This window comes from Schistocerca piceifrons, chromosome 5, assembly GCF_021461385.2.
Source record: "Schistocerca piceifrons isolate TAMUIC-IGC-003096 chromosome 5, iqSchPice1.1, whole genome shotgun sequence".
In the NCBI taxonomy this organism is placed as follows: Eukaryota; Metazoa; Arthropoda; class Insecta; order Orthoptera; family Acrididae; genus Schistocerca; species Schistocerca piceifrons.
This window is the reverse complement of record NC_060142.1, coordinates 663984875-664007740: the sequence shown is the minus strand read 5'-3', so window position 1 is coordinate 664007740 and position 22866 is coordinate 663984875. Positions and strand designations below refer to the sequence as shown.

Sequence of the window (22866 nt, the reverse complement as noted above, 5' to 3'; positions counted from 1 at the left end):
AGCAAGTGTACCCAGAGCCATCTGTCATACAGTCTGAAAACTATTTCGTCATTCACCACGAGACTAACGTGAGTAACCCCCACGTCCCCCTTAGCTCAACACCTCGCCGTTCTAGCTCAGGGCCTAAGGACGGCCATGTTTTACGCGTTTAAAGCAGCTTTGATACATGGTTGTTCACAGTTAACCTCGCTGTCGAGTGCTCAAAGCTGACACTACGTCTGTAGTCGTATTGCTTACCATTCAGGCGCGTACGTATCAAAAATTAGTGTGTGCTATATTGTAACTGCGTTTTAGGGACTGCTGAGGAACTGTGAGTATGCTGACGCCACAATAAAATTTCTTCACCTCGTGTATTTCATTTACTTTTTACAACATTACAATTTGTTACAGGTGACTGCAATGATGATAATAAAAAGCAGCATGAGCATATTAGTTACTCTGCCAAGCAATTTACTTGTAAAAAATGACTGGTGGCGCGTCTTTGTACAAATGTACTTGTGGAATGTGCTTTGTACGAATAACGGTCGAGTACAGCAAATGTTGATAATTATTCATTCTGAAAATCAGAATTAAATATTTTTTTTTACAAATTAAATATTCAGTCAGTTGAAAAAAGGTAGTATATAAATAACGTGTGGACACAGTCAGCACTGGAGGCACAACACGACACTCGTTCGGTCACACACACACACACACACAGTCTCGAGACAAGGAGCGCCGCACAGCGGCGTGGTGGCGGCTCACCGCCTGACGAGCCGCTCTTGCGGCTCCGCCGTCCTCGTCTTGATGCACCTCCCCCGGTAGCAGATCTCGGTCTCGTGCGAGACCTTGGTGGAGGTCCGGAGGACCTTGGCGGGCTGCGGCGCGGCCGCCTCCTGCACTTCGTTCTCCCGATCCCCCTCCTCCGCCGGGAAGTCCTCCAGAGAGACTCCGCGCAGGTTGTGGTCGGTGAGCGCCAGGCTGGACAGCGGCACGCCGCGGTTCCAGACGCCCTCCGTGGTGTTCGCGCCCTTCGCCTCCGACTCTATTGTCGTGTACTGCTCGGTTGTTGCACCCTCGGACGGCAGAGTCTCTGTGGTCCAGTCGCTCGCGTCAGTCGACTCACTCGGTACTCGTGTCTCCGCAACAGCTCTGTCGTCTGCCTTGTGACTCTCCTCGCCCGAGGCTCCGCCTATCGAATCTGTCGGTATCGGCGTGTCTGTGCTGACAGCCTCTTCTGTGGCGTCCGTCGGCGGTGGTTGCGTCGAAGACTGCGGCGGCAGTACGGAAGCGGGCCTTTCTGTCACCTCTTCGCCGCTCGCGACCTCCGCTCCCGATGTCTCTGCACTGTCGTCCAAACGCTCCGACGAAGACGCACCTTCTCCTGTTGAAGTACGGCCGTCAGGTTGCGACGTGTCGGCGACATCCCACAGGTAGACGGGTGCCAGAGTCTCACCGCCAGCTGGAACTTCTGCCGGCTCTTCTGCGAGCGGCCTTTCTTCGTCGTACCACGACGGTTCGGTCACAATAACCGCAGGACTGTGTCTCGTGTTCGCATCTGGAGCGTCCGCGATGGTCACGATCTCGCCAGAGCTCAGAATTACGTTAAGATTCGGCGACTTCTCGTTGACTGTCGCAATCATATTGGCAACTGTAGCCACATTCTGCGACTCGGCCGTCTCGAAAATGTCTTGAGGTCGTTTCTTCGCTCGCACTCGCACCCAAGCTCCTCGCCGGTTGCCCTGTGAAAAGAAACATTCCTCTTAGATAGTGCAGTGGCATAATGTAGAGTAGTGCGTGAAAAATAAATTGTCACGCATCTGCCCAGACGGAGCAGCAGTGGAAGGCACACCGGTATCGGCGGGGGCTCCGGCCTCAGCCACCACTGTGCAGCAGAGGATACCTGCTGTTCAACAACTGACGCCTAGCACAAACACACATCTCGTGTCACTTCGAAACTACAGCTAGCGACTCTGCAAATGGTTGTATTAAGGGGACCACACCGTGGTTCAGGTCGAAAAAAAAAATCTATTTTCGGTTTTCATCGTATTTAGATAGATTAAGGTTTTATTTAAGCACTCTGAAAAGGATTTTGCTGATAAATTTTTTTTTCGAGCATTTAAAAAGCACTTTCCTTCCACGTGTGTTTATATGCTACGCCCACTTTTCTGTCACCCACTGTTCTGCATATATTTTAGATCTTTATATCCTTTACATTGCACGTTAGGGATATTTTTTTTTTTTTTTTTTTTTACTCCAGAGTGTGTTGGCTATCCTTGGAATGCAACGGTCGGTATTCTTTTCTTTCTGCTGTTTGTAAGCAACACGCTTTCAGACAGGCGGTTAGTTTTGTACAAGTGTGATTGCGAGTAGTTGTTATAGAAAACTTGCAGGTATACTATGGGCAGACAATTAGGAGAAATAAAGAAAATCTGGAGGCAATGGAGAGAGATGCTCGGGCCATATTCTTCCATAGGTCCTCTACTTATGAAAAGCCGTGTCATGGATTGTGTCCATCAGAAGAAAATTCGTGGTGCAAATAGAATAGGGCTCAGGCAACTGGACAATCTTATTCTCACCAGCATTCTCTTCCTGCTGCTGTTATAAACCTATTTTCAGAGACTTTGCTCGTCCTGACCTCCTAAGGAAATGTCTACATGGGCAGACCCAAAACCCAAATGAATGTTTCAACAGCATAATATGCAACCGCCTTCCTAAAACTGTATTTGCAGGCATGCATACAATGAAACTAGGAGTTCATCATGCTGTTATTACATTCAATTGTGGTAATACTGGAAAGTGCTGGATACTGAAAAAGCTGGGAATTAATCCTAGTGAAAATATGATCACTGGGCTGCAACATTGCGACAAAATGAGGATAGCCGATGCAGACAGGTCTGCATCTAATATGGCCAAGAAAGCAAGACAAACATCCAGGAAGGAAGACCTGCTAGAGGCCAAAGAAGGGCCATCATATGCAGCAGGACAGTTTCAATTAACTGTAAGTAAGAAATTTCAAAAGTTTCTTCTTTAAAGTCAATTTCCCGCAAACTAAAATTTTCAGTACATCTGCCCCATTATATCGGAGACTATCATAGATAAATGAATGAAATTTTCAGAGTGTCTGCAGAACATAAAAAGCCACCTCTGGTACTACATTCATTAATATTCCCCTATTAGGAAATTCACAAAAAAACATATTCTGCAGAAAAAACTTAATATGTTTTGTTAATAAATTTAAAAAAGTATTTCTTAAAAACTATAAAATGGATAAAGTAGATTTTAGTACAGTTGACTATTAGCATCATGTAACACACAGTAAAAATATTAAGGTCCTGCATCAAACAGTTGTTTCATAAATGGGTCAAACACTTGCATAATTAACATGGGTTAGATAGGCAGGGTGTGGTCCCCTTAACAGGGTATGTCAGTATGACAAATAATTGGTTAAATACAGATGTGTAAAGTGTATAGTTTTTCACTAGGGTACCGAAAAAGAAATAGTCGCATAAACAAAGGATTAACTAGAGGTAAACAAGGTCAACCCTAGGCTGCCAGGAGGAAACTTCATGTCGGAAAAATGTAGAAAAATTTAGCATAGGAGACAATGTCACTTACAACAACAGTGAAAATGTAAAATTAAATACAGTGATCACATGGAAATTATATGTCAGTCTCCTGACAACTTGTTAGGCAATACCCTGTAAGGCTGCATGTATTTAGGCGAGCTAGTCGGCCACGCATTAATGTTACGGGATAAGACGAACTTCTTGTTCGGCTGAACCTAGCGCGACCAGGTCTCAGGTCATGCCGCAGCTGTTCCGGCTTCCACATTGGTGACGATACGACCGACCCCAGGTACAAAGACTAGCAGCAAAGCAACAGATGTCGGTAAGTCACACTACAGGGAATTTCGGCGATGGACAGTCGCTTAAGAGGACAGACAACGCTCCAAGAAACGGTGCAGTGTGAGACAGTCTTAAATTTGGCCAAGTCACCACTTTCTGAACTTCGACAATAAGTCACATTACATATTAAAGCGAATCTGAATGCATATGCAATCTCACAAAAATTAAGCGCATCCAATGACACAACATTTCAGTAGCTTTAAAACAACTGAAGTTAACATTTCACAGTAAGTAAACATTTAAGCAATGAATTCTGAATTAACAACTTTTAATTGCTTCATGCGATTTCAACAAACGATATATCAGATGATAGGATTGCACTATAGCTATCATCCCTGAAAGCTATGTATCTGTCTCTATTTCATTTATTGATTTACACCGTCTTTTCTCTCTCTTTCATTATGCAGATGTTTGTCAGAACATTGTTTCCGCCACAGTTACACAGTAAAGAACACAGCGACCACACTTTATATTGTCATACTGTAGTAGTTATTTAATAAACACTTTACTACTTTGCAGTAACATTATTTATATGTTGATTGCAAGTGCTATTAAGAAACTGAGCTAAATTATTTTTCTTCTCCTCCTTTTACGTGTCCCAGAAGTATGTGTGACACTGCAGCACAATTTCACTGTGCAGCTGGCAAGGACAGTAAACAGGGGACATGTCTGTACCAGGGCATTAAGTCTATGCGAATTTCATTCCGTTTACTACGTCTCACAAAGGGCGTATGAACAACATACGCAGATGTCAGAATTTAGGAGAGGACGTGTAGTTGGACTCATAGAAGCCATTTGGGGTAATGAACGAATCTGTCGACATTTGAATAGGGGCGATGCTACTATTCGACGAACACGGCGTCAAGAACCGAAGTGGTCGACCTAGAACGACGACATACGCGAGGATCGGACAATAGTCAGAGAGGCATTTCGAAATCCTCATTATATCGATCTGACGTCCAACTGGTGCTTCGGTGACCGAAATAACCATTAATAGGCGGCTCACAGAAAGGGGGCAGAGGTTACGGCGCCCCTTGCACCAGCTACTATTGACCTCTGTATGCCAACAAACAACGTTTTGAGTGGTGTTGGCCGCATTCGACCTGGAATCTGACTGAAGTAGAATTGTCGTCAGTGGTGAGTATCGCTTTGGACTGAATCCGATGATCAGTGAAGACGTGTCTGGAGACGCCTCGAACAGCGATGGAGTACAAACCTGACTGTCGCCTGCCATACCGCCAGCCAACCAGTAATTGTCTGGCGCGCCATTTATTTTCATAGCAGGACCCCTTTGGTTATTATCCGCAGCACACTCATAGCACAGCGGTACGTCGATGATATTCTACGTCCCATTTTGTTGCCCTTCGTGGCAAACCGTCTTGGTCTTACATTTCAACAAAATGATGCCTGCCGGCATACGGTGAGAGTTTCTACTGCTTATCTTCGTGCTTGGCAAACCATATCTTGGCCAGCAAAGTCGCCGGATTTATCCACAATTGAGAAGATTTGGAGCATTATGGGTAGGGCCCTCCAACCATCTCGGGATTTTGACGATCTGATGCGCCAATTGGACAGAATCATCCACAGTATCCCTCAGGAGGACATCCAACAAATCTGTCAGTCAATACCAAGCCAAATAACTTCTTGCAGAAGGGTCAGAGGCGGACCAACGCATGACTTGCTCAATCAGTAAAGCTATTCCTCTTGAATAAATCGTCCAGTTTTTCTGAAATTGTACATCACATCTACTGATTCCTGTACCATTCAGATATTTCCTTCGTGGTGCGTCGGCTCTTTTTTTTTTGTTTTAGAATGTACTTGCAACAGTGTCCCCTCCTTCATCCTCTTTATTGTGCGCCTTGAATAGTTAGCAGTTCCCAAAACCCTTTAAAGCTCAGTTTTTAATGCAATTACCTCTTCCTTGTTTGCCTCTTCCGACATAAATGTAATGATGTTCCATATAATCACCCGTGTCTGATTAAGAGAACTGTCCCTGCACTTGTTAGATGCCAAGACTGTGAAGCCTTGCTGCTCAGCGAAGAGAAGGCAATGAGAATGGCAGTGAGCGACAGGCAACGATCCTGGCGCTCATTCAGAACAACAAGGTGGACTCGGCCCGTGGTCAGAACGAAAATGAGTTTCTGCACCGCAACTGCCACCTTATTTTGTGTAAGCTCTGTTGATTGGCACAATGGATTGGAACAAACCGACTTTGTGCAGTTGTCAGTACAGTACAACAAAAAAAAAAAAAAAAAACTCTTGTGTGCTCACAGTCTCATCATTTAGTGATAGTGAGTAGTAGGACAATGTTCATACTACCCCACTCACCATTGTTGCCAAATTTATTCAAGATGGCGGTGATAGATGTCATGGCGGGAAATTTAAATTTTGGTGGGAAAAAGGTCAGTTGGGCTACCTCCACTAACTTAAGTCATCAGACCAGCACCTCTTCCTAGGAATTGGCTGGGAAAGGACTCAGCCTGTACTGGGTAGGATGGACATAAGTCTTTTCAGTCTTTAAACAATTCGAGGCAGTACCACCATCTAGTGTGTCCACCCTGAGGTCCAGAGTCCAACTGGCCTAGTACACAGACCACCACCAGAGGGTGCCATCGCCCCTCCCATGATGTAATCCAAGATGGCGGTCTGAAGGAGAAAAATGGTAGGAAAATAACTCAAATGTTCTGGGCTGCTGGAACTATTTAGGAATGGATTTGACATAGTATATTTATTGCACTGATACAAAATACTCACCCTGCCATGCTTGAGGTCACAGTAAATAGTCTACAGACCTGCAAAATACTCATAAATAATGCAGTACACTGATGTGCAGAGACGCTAACAACTTGTAAATTACCGAAATAATGCAGTACACAGCGTACAGTCGTGCAAACTACTCGTAGATCACCGAAATAATTCAGTACACTGATGTACAGACACGTAAACAACTCATAAATTGTCAAATTGCGGTCGCCAAATTTCAATGTTGGCATCAATTAAAATGCAGTCAGGCTGCAAATCCAGAATGAATCTTTCACTCTGCAGTGGACTGTATGCTGTTTGGGAAGCTTCCTGGCAGATTAAAACAGTGTACTGGACAGCGACACGAATTCGGAAGTTTACTATCACAAGCAGTGCTATTACCGACCGATATACTCAGGGACTGAACCTGAATGGACCGATTGCTAAGAATATTGTCTGCAAAAGGAAAGGTCCATTATAATTTGGACATAAATTAATGTAATTTTTGCTTGATTACTTCATCTCTGTTATTAAGAATACAATCTTTGTCAATCAAGTTATTAAATCGCTGGTGCGAATCTGTATCCTAACGCTCCAATCTCTCAGGGCTTTATTAATTGTGTTGATACACATTCTCTTGTCTGAACATGCTAGCTAGAGGTACGGAATTTAGACTGCCCTCGTAACTGCACATATTTTCTATATTATTGGTTGTACTATCGACTCAGGGCTTGTTAAATAACAACTGCACGACGATGAATAATTATTAATAAATGATGTAAATTAACAAGTCCTCAATTATTTACATCTTATCAGTTTGAAGCTATTGCTGCTAATCCCTTAATTAAGATTTTGTAACAGATTATTCATTGTAATGTCCAGTAACATGATCGACATACACTGCAGCGGGAAAGGTATTGTATATCCTAGAATGCCAGCAGTAATTCTGTAAGAGCGGATCTGCGACTTAACTCCGGAACAGCAAGTAGTGGTTGTCCAACTAACAAGATTTTTAAACAGTCAGTGTGGCTATAAAATACTGTTTTTATTCATTAAAAAATAGTAGAACAGTCGACAGGACACCACAAACGTTCCAGAGCAGAATCGGGGTCAGACATACATTTTTATTTTTACAGGAAATTTGAAGCTGAAAATCGTTCTGGAACTGAAGGAGGAGACCAAGGAAATGAGCGATTAAGACTGACTATGCTTTAACAAGTGCTTTAGATTAACGACGGATACAGCGCAAACCACTACACAAACTCGCCAAAGTCAATACAGCGGTCTAAGAGCCACCACTAGACTGAGCACTCTGTGAATCAGCTTTGTATCTGGTACTTGGGCACACACACTTATCTAGTGACCAGCAAGACTACAGCCAGGGGTGGGCAGAGGAATGTTCTTTTAAGACTATCAGGAACATTTAGTTTCACATTAGTGCAAGAACTCTGTGTGCTATTAGGAACGTACCCGATAAATATAATATAAAGCTGGGTGTACACCAAAAAGTACCAGATTTGGCACAACTTTAAAATATAGAAATGTCTTGATCGCACAGTTCTTTATTAGGCGTCACACATTTCAAAATCAGACTGAAGCAATAGAATAAACTGTACAAGGAAATTAGCGACAGAAAATATATACGTAGCAACATAAGTATGCTTCTTAGGAATTTCAATTAATATCGTACTTTCATTTAAATCAAACTGTAGCAAAAACTCACAAAAGCGAGCTTATAGACTGCTTATAATACAGATCTCATCTCATATAGGCATATTTGACAGTGCCATTGTCTATTCGAACTAGTGCCAAAGTGATATCATTAATTTCCTTGTACACTTTATTCCACAGCTTCAGTCTGATAGTGAAATTTTGAAGCGCGTAACGTTCAATAAAGAATTGTGCGGTCAAGACCTTTCTGTATTTCAAAGTTGTGCCAAATCTGAATCGTCGACCGCCGGATGTTTTTCGCCATCAAGAAATTTAACAGTGTTTACTGGAGAACGCACTGAAAAAACTGCCACCATAAGAGCTGGCTGATGATTACGTGTGACTGGGAGCAACAGGGAAGTGATATGGGAGACCGGGTCTACTCGTTTCTTTTAGCCACCATCAGGGAAGGCCAACCGACAACAGCAAGGCACCATACAGGCAAAGAAGTCCATACAAGGCACCGTGTTGAAATGTGGGGCGTACGCATCCTGTCTACAGGATTGACGAAACATAAGCCTCACCCATTGCTTCTGGGAATGAATGTAATTAAAACGTATCTCTAAATAAGAACGTGGCGCTAACTGTGACTCTATCAGGTCAAGCATGTTAATGTAAACTAGTCTAGAAAGCAATATACTGAAATACTAAAACGTGACTTTTTGTCACGACAGAATAGAAAATGATTTTGAACAGGGCGAGACACTTTTCTCAGCACGTGGGGTGAAAGGGGAGGGGGGGATGCAGTCGGCCACGTTCCCGGTGCGTTACCATTTGTTAGCAGTGGAGTGGTGGGCACCTCGTGATCGCGAGAACACTGTCAAAGTGTAGTTCTTAACGTGCACGTACGTCGTGCTTATCGCACCCATTTTCACATTAATTGGAAACGTCCGGTGCAGTCTGCTTGTGCGATTAAAAAGTGTTTTAGGAACTGCGAAGAGACTTAGCGACGGTAAAGAGGCCTGGGCAGGCAAAGGCAGTGCGTGCTCCTGAAAACATCAATTGTGTGAGAGTTGCAATCGAAAGAAGCCCACGTCACTCAGTTCGCCAGCACTTGCTATTTCCAGTAGGACGCTTAGACAGATTTTACACAGCGATCTATACTATCATCCTTACTACATCCAAACTGTTCGGGTTCTTAAAGAAATATATTACGTGAATGGAAGCCGGCTCTGTGAAGAAGTGTTGAATTTAATTGGTGGAGACGAAGACATTGTAACTAATTTATGGATGAGTGACAGGGTCCACTTCCATTTGTCCAGTTTTTTCAACAAGTAGAACTTTTTGTTTTGGAGATACGTGGATCCCAAACGACAGCATCAGCAACCTCTCATGTCACAAAAGTCACTATGTGGCGTGCTATGTCTTCATCAGGGATAATAAGGCCCACTTTTTTTAAGATGATCTGGGCAACATCGTGACAGTGACCTCAAAGTAATACGCAGACATGTTGGAAAACTCTTTTACTCCATAACCTCTTCAACACGAAATCTAACAGGAGACATTTTTCAACGAGGTGAAGCGTCGTCCTACACGGGAAGAGTAAGCATGAATGTTGTTAATAATTAATTTCCGAATCACGTGAACTCTCGAAATTGGGATATGTCATTGCCTCACCTTTTAACAAGTGTGATTTTTTCTTTCATCAACGTGCGACTTTTTGTTGCGTGGTTACCTCAAGAGTAAAGTGTCTCAGGATAACCCGCCACAAACAGATGAAGCACTGAAAGAACTCATCCGTCAGGGTGTGGTTCGAATCCCGCTGTAAATGCTACGGAATATGGTGCATAAATTTAAGGCTCGCCTGGAAGACTGTCTGCACCTAAATGGACGCAATCATGCTCGAGTTACTTTTAAACCTTAGTTAGATTTACTTAAGTCCTTAAATTTTTTAATGTAATTGGCAAAAATAAAATTTGGAAAAACTGATTGAATTATTTTTACAACCTCTCAAAATCGCTTTTTATCTGCCACACCGAGTATTTAAAAAATTTCCTCATTATGAGTTTTTTCTGTCATTACAGTCTTTGGATTGGTTTGATGCACCCCGCCACGAATTCCTCTCCTTTACCAACCTCTCCGAGTAACACTTGCAACCTACGTCCTCAACTATTTGCTGGAGGTATTCCAATCTCTGACTTCCTCTACAATTCTTTCCCTCTACAGCTCCCTGTAGTACCATGAAATAATTCCCAGATATCTTAATAGATGTCCTATCATCTTCTCCGTTCTCTTTGCCAGTGCCTCCCACATAATCCTTTCCTCTCCAATTCTGCGCAGAACTTCCTCATTCCTTACTCCATCAATCTACCTAATTTTCAACATTCGCCTGTACCACCACATCACAAATGGTTCGATTCTCTTCTGTTCCGGATTTCCAACAGTCCATGTTTCACTACCGTACAATACCGAATGTGAGTAGTGACATCCAAAAGAAACGTGGCTGCAGTACAGGAGAATCAATGAGGATGTTGTTGTTGTTGTTGTGGTCTTCAGTCCTGAGACTGGTTTGATGCAGCTCTCCATGCTACTCTATCCTGTGCAAGCCTCTTCATCTCCCAGTACCTACTGCAACCTACATCCTTCTGAATCTGCTTAGTGTATTCATCTCTTGGTCTCCCTCTGCGATTTTTACCCTCCACGCTGCCCTCCAATACTAAATTGGTGATCCCTTGATGCCTCAGAACATGTCCTACCAACCGATCCCTTCTTCTGGTCAAGTTGTGCCACAAACTTCTCTTCTCCCCAATCCTATTCAATACTTCCTCATTAGTTATGTGATCTACCCATCTAATCTTCAGTATTCTTATGTAGCACCACATTTCGAAAGCTTCTATTCTCTTCTTGTCCAAACTATTTATCGTCCATGTTTCACTTCCATACATGGCTACACTCCATACAAATACTTTCAGAAATGACTTCCTGACACTTAAATCTATACTCGATGTTAACAAATTTCTCTTCTTCAGAAGCGCTTTCCTTGCCATTGCCAGTCTACATTTTATATCCTCTCTACTTCGACCATCATCAGTTATTTTGCTCCCCAAATAGCAAAACTCCTTTACTACTTTAAGTGTCTCATTTCCAGATCTAATTCCCTCAGCATCACCCGACTTAATTCGACTACATTCCATTAGCCTCGTTTTGCTTTTGTTGATGTTCATCTTATATCCTCCTTTCAAGACACTGTCCATTCCATTCAACTGCTTTTCCAAGTCCTTTGCTGTCTCTGACAGAATTACAATGTCATCGGCGAACCTCAAAGTTTTTATTTCTTCTCCATGGATTTTAATACCTACTCCGAATTTTTCTTTTGTTTCCTTTACTGCTTGCTCAATATACAGATTGAAAAACATCGGGGAGAGGCTACAACCCTGTCTTACTCCCTTCCCAACCACTGCTTCCCTTTCATGTCCCTCGACTCTTGTAACTGCCATCTGGTTTCTGTATGAAACCAATGAGGATATGGAGAAGAAATTGATTGGTCGGAGGAAGAGCGAGAAATAATGGGCTAAGATTGTCGATTGAGACGGAATGAAGACTATGGGAATAGAAAGGAATGAGAAAAGTATAGATACTCCATAGTGTGACAGAGATCCTAATACACTGTTGAACCTAAAAGAGACATCTGGGATATAGCAAGAGGGAAGCTACGCCGATGATAACAGATGAAGCTTTAATATCCTCTTCAATTCAGAGTGATGTTGGATAAGGCGAAGGCTACAGGATACACTGTTCCACATTCACTGTTCCCCTAAGTCCCGTAATTGCAAACTTCTTTATGGAGAAATTCGAAGAACAGGCCTTAGGTACTGCCAGCAAAAAAACCAAATGTATGGTTCCGATGCGTGGATGACACGTTTGTGCTGTGGAGACATGGTAGGGAGGAACTAAGGCGGTTCCACGAACATCTGAACAGTATAAACACGAGAATTCAGTTTACAATGGAGGAGGTAGACGGCAAATTACATTTCCTCGATGTGCTTGTTTTTAGAAACGAAAATGGTACTTTGGGCCACTCAGTATACCACAGACTCACGCACACGGACCGTTATTTGCACCGGGATTCGAACCAACACCCACAACAGAAGCGGGGTGTTATCAAGACGTTAGCGGACAGAGCTAGAAACATTTGTGAACCTGGGTTGCTCGACGCTGAGATGGAACATCTGCACAATGCACTAATGAAGAACGGATATTCGTCCGCCGAAATAAAACGTGCGTTGAGGCAGCCACGCAGAAATCATACTGACGTACAGGCTACTGCAAAATCTAAGGTTTTCCTGCCGTTTATTAAAAATGTAACGGAAAGAATAGGGAGGATCTTGACGAAGCGGAATATTACCGTAATTTACAAGCCCACCAGGAAGATACAGGAATACCTTAAGCCTGCCAAGGACGCTCGCAAACCATTGGAAAAAGCTGGAGTGTATAGGATCCCATGCAGCTGTGGTGATGTTTATGTGGGTACCACTAAAAGAACGATTTCTAAACGTTTGGAAGAGCACAAGGGAAATTGTAGAAGAGGAGAAACGGAACGATCAGCTGTTGCGGAGCATGCTTTCCAGCCAGGGAACCACAATATTCGTTTCGAGGAGGCGCAAGTAGTAGCGGCCACAAGCGGATATTACGAAAGGCTCTACAGGGAGGCAATCGAAATCGCTAAACATCCAAATAATTTCAACCGAAAGGAGGAGGGCGTGAAATTAAACGGTATATTGATGCCGGTGTTAAAGAAGATGTGTACCACCCGTCTACTACTGGGTGATGGCAACGGCGATCGACAGCGACGGACAGCAGCCAATTGCACTGACGTTTTCAAAACACGTGACGTCACGCCGCGGCGTGGGAGCGCGCGGACACGGAATTTAGCGGCAGTCAGTAGCGAGCCAGTGGGTGTGTTGGACCTTCCATCGAGCTACGGACCCCCTTGAAGATGTCTCCCGCAGTGGGAGACGAAACGTTGGGAATCGACACAGAATTCATCAACCGACCACAGCAATAACAGTCCAGATAATTATAATGGACATAGTTCAGTGTGCCACCCCCGTCCCCCCTTTCCTGCCTACATTCTATCGACTCACTGTTGCTGTACAGTCTTGCGTAGATGGGAATAAAAGTGGCTGAACATGACAGGCAACAAGCCGCGTCTCGTGAAGTCCCAGCTAGGCCACGGTGTATCTCCTTCCAGTCACGCGCTTGGGATGAGGCCCCTGTGACTCGTCTTCACATACGATACAGCCCCATGACGCGTGGCTTCTCGCTGAGGCTGGAGGACCCTCCAGTGTCTGGCGCTTGTGGCCTACGGATCACAGTGCGCCACGTTTAAGTTGACTGTGTTTTATATTCAGACAAGAGGGCAGCAGCCAACTTACTTAAAGATTTGCCCTCTATTTTAACTGACAATGGCACCACTATGGTACAGTTTTTAAAGTTGTCTCCAGTGTCCAACTTGTTCCCTAAAATTTTAGGGACGAATTTTTGATGTGTTATCAGTGTGGCTGGTTCATCCACATTTTCTGTAAGTGACCAGCCAGATATATATTTCCGTGTCATTATTTCAGCTTTCCTCTTGTATCGCTTGTGTTTTAATTGAAATTTTCAAAACATCTGACGCTACTTATGCTATCTTAAGGGATGTGAGGTCCTGCACTCTGAGAGGCGACAGTGTTTGTGAGGTTGAGAGAGTAATTATGTAAGACTTACTCTAACTTGTTTCACACAGAGGTGACAAAAGTCATGAACTATCTCATAATATTGTGTTGGGCCTCATTTTGCCGGGAATGGAAATGGAAATGAGCACATGGCATCGTTGGCCGGGAGGCCTCATTCGGGGAAGTTCGGCTGCCAAGTGCAAGTCTTATTTCATTCGACGCCACATTGGACGACTTGCGCGCTGGTGATGAGGATGAAGTGATGATGAGGACAACGAAACACCGAGTCCACGAGCAGAGAAAATCTCCAACCCAGCCGGGAATCGAACCCGGGCCTGCTTGCATGGGAGGCGAGCACGTTACCATCCAGCTAAGCAGGAGGACATTTTGCTCGGCGCAGTGCAGCAACTCAACGCGGCATGGACTAAAAAAGTCGTTGGAAGTCCGCTGCAGAAATATTGAGCCATGCTGCCTCTTTAGACGTCCACGACTGCAAAAGTGTTGCTAGTCCAGGATTTTGTGGATGAACTGACCTCTCGAGTGTACCAGATGAATGTTCGATGGGATTCACGTCGGGCGATCTGGGTGGCCAAATCATTTGCTCGAATTGTCCAGAATGTTCAGACATGGTGCATTGTCATGCATACAAAGTCCATTGTTGTTTGGAAACATACAGTCCACGAATGGCTGCAAATGGTCTCCAAGTAGCCGAACATAACTATCTCCAGTCAATGACCGATTCAATTGGACGAGAAGACTCTGTCCATTCCATGTAAACACAGACCACACCATTATGGAGGCACCACTAGCCTGCACAGTGCCTTGTTGGCAACTTGGGTCCATGGCGTCGTGGGGTCTGAGTCACACTCGAACCCTATCATCAGCTCTTACTACCTTAAATGGGGAGTCATCGGAGCACACCACGGTTTACCAGACATCTAGGGTCTAACCGATATAGTCACGAGACCAGGAGAGGCGATGTCGTACTGTTAGCAAAGGCATTCGCGTCGATCGTCTGCTGCCACAGTCCCCAACGCCAGTTTTCGCTGCGCCGTCCTAACTCATACGTTCATCGTACGTTCCACATTGATTTCTGCGATTATTTCAAGCAGTGTCGCATTTCTGTTTGGACTGAAATTCTATGGAAACGCCGCTGCTTTCAGTCGTGAAGCGAAGGCCGTCAGTCACAGCGTTGCCCATGGTGAGGGATAATGCCCAAAATTTGGTATTCTCGGCATCCTTTGTAAGGTGGCAACGGCCTTGCACCTTACATGAGTCCATTTAACATGACCCTTCAGGTTTTATTGGAGTAATACTCTAAATTACGGAGTAGGAAATCTATGTGGAAACGCATCGGCACGCGAGAATTCCGCGATTTTGTAATTATAAGATTTTGCGGAAAGGCAGTACGCGAGACAGAGCTCGGCTACGTCCCCGCCTAGCCGCCGAAGGCCACAACCTGACGGTATGAATGGTGAACTGGGGGATTTCTGTAATCCGTTTAGAGAGGCCACAGCGGCCGCCGGCCTCTGAGGGGCGCGCGGCTGCAGGTGTTAAGTGTTTACCAAAACAGAGCAGTGGATAGCTGGACGGGCTTTCCTGTGCGTGCTCTCGCCTGTGTCCCACTAATTTTACACCTTCGAGTAACTCAAGTGGGACAGGCCAGGCGTTCCGAATAACAAAACTTTCGATGCAAGAGTCTGTGTTTGCTACAACGGGGAATCTTGCTGGGAATATCTCGAGTGGTCTCTTGGGAGAAAACTTCCAGTAAACATAATATTGCCCACAGCTGTGGTTCTTCCCAGCCGGCGTGGGCGGAGTCTACTTGTGAAATTTTGTAGAAATAAAAGAATTGTGGAAAAGAGTTCTATTCCCAGTCCTTACATTGGTCGGCACTGGCAAACTGGGTATTTTGAGAGCTTCTAGTGATTCGCTCGGTAAAAGTTAAGGTGGGAAAACAGAGGTGAAGAGCAATCTTGCTTGACTCTCGGTAGCGATCTTCTGTTCTGGGCTTTCGTACTGAGAGGAGGTTAGCCAAGTCGTGTCCCCTCTTGGTCTTTCGTTCTGAGAGGACGTTAGCCACGCCAGCTGATTGCTGACGGAAACATTGTTGCAATTAGAGAAGATTACGGACAGCAGTCTGTTGTTCGTATACTGTAGGATTGTACTTTCCGAGACGCCACACACCGACCGCACGCCCGCGCCGTCGTTGTCGGACACCGCCGCTACAACAGGAATATTACGGTGAGATCGCTCCCACTTCGGCCTGTGTTAGGAGTAACGTTAAATAGTTGGATCATGTGCAATTGCTGTTTCCACAGAGGTTTCACGGTATTTTGGGGTGTAGTGGTTCTTCGTATATAAGTTATAAGAGATTGTGTTTTGGAGCGATGTTAACACAGTTTACTGCCAATGCCAGTTAAGAGGATAATTTGTAAATTGTTCATTGTGTTTTATTCAGCATTGATGTGAAGGTTATAATGAAATTATTGTGATTCAGTAGAGCCTTTACTTTCAGTAGTTGATCCTGAATTCACCTTTTTGCTTTATATTTTTTGTGTATGTTTTTGATGTCATTGAACACCCTAAGTGTTCGTGATCGTTCTTGTTTGGAAGTAAAAATAGGTATGATTTATCGCCGACACGACCACCGCAGATTAATTAGGGGTGACAGGGCCACATTTCAATCTAGCGTTATCCATTTTTGCATACAGTTCCACTCCCAATTTCTCTGTCAGTTGTTTGTCAGGGGCGAACACACGGAAAAATCGGACAAGCAACGGGTGGGGTGTTACAACTTTCGGCACTGTGGATCTCAGAATATTGAATTCCCGAACTGTTTCCGAAATGGAATGACCCGTGCGTCTAGCTCCAACTACCATTCCGCGTTCAAAGACTGTTAATTGCCGTCGAGCGGCAATGATCACGTCGGAAACCTTTTCATATGAATCACGTGAGTACAAATGACAGCTCCTCCAATGAACTGTCCTTTCAGACTGCAGCGCCTGTATGCGTGCATATCGCTATCCCATGAGCGTGCCACATCAGTGTATGTCTTTCAAGCGTTTTAACCACAGTCGTTTCTGCTAATTTTGCGAAGGGCACTGATAACCTCGACCTCGAGTGCCCATAAGGTGTCGCTGCCCCCCCCCCCCCCGCCCCCCCCCCCTCCGCTACCAGCACACACACACACACACACACACACACATACACACACACACACACAAACACACTCACACTCACTCTCTAAGGTACCTATGAGAGGTGGAGGAGACGTACCCGACTTTCCTGAGTACAAATGACAGCTCCTCCAATGAACTGCCCTTTTAGACTGCAGCGCCTGTATCCGTGCATATCACTATCCCATGACTGCGCCACATCAGTGTATGTCTTTTAACCGTTTTAACCACAGTCGTTTCTGCTAATTTTGGGAAGGACACTGATAACCTCGACCTTGAGTGCCCATAAGGTGTCGCTGCCCCCCCCCCCCCTTTCCCCTACCGGCACACACACCCACCCACCCACACACACACACACACACACACTCTCTCTCTCTCTCTCTAAGGTTGGGGTTGTTTTGGGGGAAGAGACCAAACAGCGAGGTCATCGGTCTCATCGGATTAGGGAAGGATGGAGAAGGAAGTCGGCCGTGCCCTTTGAAAGGAACCATCCCAGCATTTGCCTGGAGCGATTTAGGGAAATCACGGAAAACCTAAATCAGGATGGCCGGACGCGGGATTGAACCGTCGTCCTCCCGAATGTCTCTCTAAGGTACCTACAAGAGGTGGAAGAGACGTACCCGCCTGTGCGTGGAGGCAGCGCTCGCTGCCGTGCTCTGCGATGTGGGTGTCGTTGTGGGGGTGGACGTAGAGGCGGACGTGTCTGTGACGTCAGCATCCGCCGCTGTCGCCTGGGTGGCGGTCGTTGCGTTCTGCTGCACCGGCAGCTCCTCCGGGCTGGCAGCGTGACCCTGGGGTTCCGCACTAGAACCGGCCGCCTGCAAGCCCGCGGTGGTGCCGTTTGCGGGCGGGTCCGCGCTAGTGGTCCGCGTGCTACCCTCGCCGGAGTGAGGCTCTATGGTGGGGCCGGCTGGAGGCGGCGCTCCCGTCCCGTCCTCGCCGTCGGCGGCGTGAAGCGGGCGGCGGGTGCGCTGTCGGTGGCGCTGCTGCGGGCGGTGCACCGCGTTGACGGGGAAGCTGGGCGCCCACTGGCTCTCGGCGCCGCCGTCCTCCAGCTCCTGGACGAAGGTGGCGCGGCCGCGGCCCACGGCCGCCAGCGGCTGGCTGTAGTCGGGCGCGGACGGCCGGAAGGCGGCCGCCTCCAGCAGCTGCTGCTGGTGCTCCTGGTAGTCCAGAGGCGCGTCCACCGCGTCCGACAGCGGCGGCAGCTGCTGCTGCGGTTGCTGCTGCGGCTGCTGCTTGTCCTGCGACTCCTCCTGCAGGTACTGCTGCGGCTGCTGCGGCTGGCGGCCGCGCTGCGCCAGCGCGTCTCCCGCCGAGGACGCGGCGGCAAAGCTGGGAGCCGGAGACGCCGCCGACGCCGCCGAACCCACGGGGCGCCGGCGCGACGCCGACCACGAGGGCGCCTGCCGGACAAACAGCACGCGTAGCACATCTTCTGTTTTCCGACGACACTTACCAGCTAAAGCTACACTACTGGCCATTAAAATGGCTACACCACGAACATGACGTGCTACAGACGCGAAATTTAACCGACAGGAAGAAGATGCTCTGATATGCAAATGATTAGCTTTCCACAGCATTCACACAAGGCTGGCGCCGGTGGCGACACCTACAACGTGCTCACATACGGAAAATTTCCAACCGATTTTTCATACACAAACAGCAATTGACCGGCATTGCCTGGTGAAACGTTGTTTTCATGCCTCGTGTAAGGAGGAGAAATACGTACCCTCACGTTTCCGACTTTGAAGGAGGTCAGATTCTAGCCTATCGCGATTGCGGTTTACCGCACCGCGACATTGCTGCTCGCGTTGGTCGAGATCGAATGACTGTTAGCAGAATATGGAATCGGTGGGTTCAGGAGAGTAACACGGAACACTGTGCTCGATCCCAACGGCCTCGTATCACCATCAGTCGAGATGACAGGCATCTTATCCGCATGGCTGTAACGGATCGTGCAGCCACGTCTCGATCCCTGAGTCAACAGATGGGGACGTTTGCAAGACAACAACCGTCTGTACGAACAGTTCGACGACGTTTCCAGCAGCTTGGACTGTCAGCTTGGAGACCCTGGCTGCGGCTACCCTTGACGCTGCAACAGAGACAGGAGCGCCTGCGATGGTGTACTCAACGACGAACCTGGGTGCACGAATGGCAAAACTTTTTTTTTCGGAATAATCAAGGTTCTGTTTACAGCATCATGATGGTCGCACCCATGTTTGGCGACATCGTGGTGAACGCACATTGGAAGCGTGTTTTCATCATCGCCATACTGGCGTATCACCCGGCGTGATGGTATGGGGTGCCATTGGTTACACGTCTCGGTCACCTCTTGTTCGCATTGACGGCACTTTGAACAGTGGACGTTACATTTCAGATGTGTTACGACCTGTGGCTCTACCCTTCATTCGATCCCTGTGAAACCCCACATTTCAGCAGGATAATGTACGACCGCATGTTGCAGGTCCTGTACGGGTCTTTCTAGTTACATAAAATGTTCGACTGCTTCCCTGGCCAGCACATTCTCCAGATCTCTCACCAACTGAAAACGTCTGGTCGATGGTGGCCGAGCAACTGGCTCGTCACAATACGCCAGTCACTACTCTTGATGTACTGTGGTATCGTATTGAAGCTGCATGGGCAGCTGTACCTGTACACGCCATCCAAGCTCTGTTTGACTCAATGCCCAGGCGTATCAAGGCCGTTATTATGGCCAGAGATGGTTGTTCTGGGTACTGATTTCTCAGGATCTATGCATCCAAATTGCGTGAAAACGTAATCACATGTCAGTTCTAGTATAATATATTTGTTCAATGAATACCCGTTTATCATCTGCATTTCTTCTTGGTGTAGTAATTTTAATGGCCAATAGGTTACAAGAGTCGAACACAAATAAGGAGAAACAGCGAATAATGCACGCTCCGACATACCATGTGTAGAAGTATGAAACCGGAATTTGGTTGCAGTAATTACACGTCTGTTGTTTGAAACTGATAAACAATATTTTATTCGAAATAACCTACATTGCTATTTACACACTTCTCCCACCTCTCCGGCAGACTATGAATGCCACGCCAAAACAACAGTTCTTCTTTTGAAACCAACCAGTCAACGAGCCATTTTCATACGAACTGAAGCGTTGTTCAGCGGGGTTGTGTTCCAGTGTCGCAAATAAATGATAATCGGTCGGAGCCAAATCTGGAGAATAAATCGCAGGCCCTAGTATTTCCCAACTGAACGCCTCGATCGTTTCCCTGACCCATTTTGCTATGTGTGATGGGGTGTTATCATGGAGCAATATGACTTTGTCTTGCCTTTTTCCGTATTCCGGCCGTAATACTCGCATTACATGGATCATTTTCTGTTGGTAGCGATCAGTGTTAACGGTTTCACCAGGTTTTAGCAGCTCATAATAGATGACACACTTCTGATCCCACCAAACACAGACCATTGTCTTCTTTCCAAAGCGATTTGGTCTTGCAGTGGATGTCGATGGTTTGTCTGGATTCACCTGTGGTTTACGACGCTTAGGATTAATTTTCATCATCTGTCACTATTCGATGGAGAAACGACTTTCCTTTGCATGTGGCATGCAGCATTTTACATGTAGCCTTTCGATTTGCTTGCTGTCTCTCTTTCAGTTCATGCGGAACCCGTTTTCCCACTTTTTGCGCCTTTCCCGTAGCTTCCAACCGAAGAGAATCCGCTTTCTGCGTCACATTCAGTTGTTCTTCGAGTTCCTGTTGACTCTGAGTATCATGTTAATCCAATAAGGCCTTCAGTGCGTTTTTTTCGAACTTCTTCGGTGATTTCCCGCACTCGTCGTTTCTCTCGTCAAAATCACTAGTTTTGAATGTTTTGAACAACTCGTAATATTGTGTTTTCCCAAGAGCATGTTCGCCGAAAGCTTCGACAAGCATTCGATGCCATTCCGCAGCAGTTATCTTGAAATGATAACAGAAAATCAGTGCAGTCCGTAGGGCACAAAACTCGACATGTTTACGGGTTTGAAACAGACACCGATGTATGGAACTTGGGTTACTGTGTGTTGACATTCGTCGTCAGCCGTCACAGGAAGCAGATGGCGCTGCAGACGCGGTCTCACGGGCTCTACACTGACGGCTAGCACCATGTACATGGAAATTCAGGTTCCATACTTCTACAACTGGTAAATGCAGATTCTACCCAACCCTGCAGGTTACGCTGTTATATTTGACCTCGAACAGCGCTGTTGCAAGTGTTTAGTTGTGGCCGGAACACTGTTGTGTGTAGTTGTGAGTACATTGTGTCGGAGCTAAGTGAACCCGAACACGGGAAAAGTGTTGGAGGTTGTATGGTGGGTGCTCCCTTAGGCGAAGCGTTTGGTGTTTCAAGAGGCACCAATCGAAGATTTATACCTCATATAGGATGAGACAAAAAACGTCATCTACTAACGGGGAGAAGGCGGCAAGTGCCAGAACAATGGCGGGTAGTTTTAATAATTAGTGCGGGGTTCGTGCCAGGAGAAAGCTTTTGATAGGCAATCTGTAAAAACTCGGGGATAATGTGAATAACTACGACTCAGATAACACATAACGATCCTGAATATTGCCCTGAATGCATAAGCGCTTCAGCAGTTACTTCTAATCAGGCAAATATGAAGCAAGTAGACAATTTTAAGGCGTGTCCCTCACCATAGTTTACGTCAGTTTACGTGGCAGTGTGAGGGCAACCTTTATATTATGCTGAATCGTAGATTAATTTTTTAGTTTGTTACACTTTTTTATTTCAAATTTTGGTAATGAAAATCTTAGTATCGTGCACTGAAACAATTCGGATTTTTAAAATTTCTATTATTGAAAGCTTTCGCAAAAATGTATGGTGAACTCCCCCAGGACATAAACACTGGCAAGTCAGCGGTAACTCGTATTAAGTGCACCAAGTTTGCAGCAAACAGTGTTAAGTACCAGTGACTTATTTTAAGAAGAAAATTTGATATGAAATTTACGATTTTAAAAATATGTCGTTGTTCTAGAAATATTAAAAACAATGACATACGCAGTCAAAAGAATCATAAAGGATGCGATGGGTAAAATATTGTGAGTACCGCTCAAAAAGTATTCTACATTTACATCTACATGATTACTCTGCAATTAACATTTAAGTGCTTGGCACAGGGTTCATCGAACCACAATCATACTAGCTCCCTACCAATCCACTCCCGAACAGCGCGCGCGAAAAACGAACACCTAAACCTTTCTGTTCGAGCTCTGATTTCTCTTATTTTATTTTGATGATCATTCCTACCTATGTAGGTTGGGCTCAACAAAATATTTTCGCATTCGGAAGAGAAAGTTGGTGACTGAAATTTCGTAAATAGATCTCGACGCGACGAAAAACGTCTTTGCTGTAATGACTTCCATCCCAATTCGCGTATCATATCTGCCACAATCTAACCCTATTACTTGATAATACAAAACGAGCTGGCCTTTTCAGCACCCTTTCGATGTCCTCCGTCAATCCCACCTGGTAAGGATCCCACACCGCGCAGCAATATTCTAACAGAGGACGAACGAGTGTAGTGTAAGCTGTCTCTTTAGTGGACTTGTTGCATCTTCTAAGTGTCCTGCCAATGAATCGCAACCTTTGGCTCGCCTTCCCCACAATATTATCTATGTGGTCTTTCCAACTGAAGTTGTTCGTAATTTTTAC

General features: G+C 45.7%; 1 protein-coding gene across 1 annotated transcript in view; it reads right to left on the bottom strand.

The window, feature by feature from the left end:
* Positions 1-331: 331 nt before the first annotated feature.
* The window catches only part of LOC124799185 (mucin-5AC-like), a 72571-nt gene continuing 50036 nt past the window's right edge, over positions 332-22866 (bottom strand). Inside the window, exons 5-6 of the mRNA XM_047262721.1 lie at positions 17793-18578; positions 332-1721 (exon numbers count right to left, since the gene is read on the bottom strand). Of these exons, the coding sequence (XP_047118677.1) occupies positions 741-1721; positions 17793-18578 (1767 nt within the window). The 3' untranslated portion in view covers positions 332-740. The remainder of the gene's footprint in view (positions 1722-17792; positions 18579-22866) is intronic.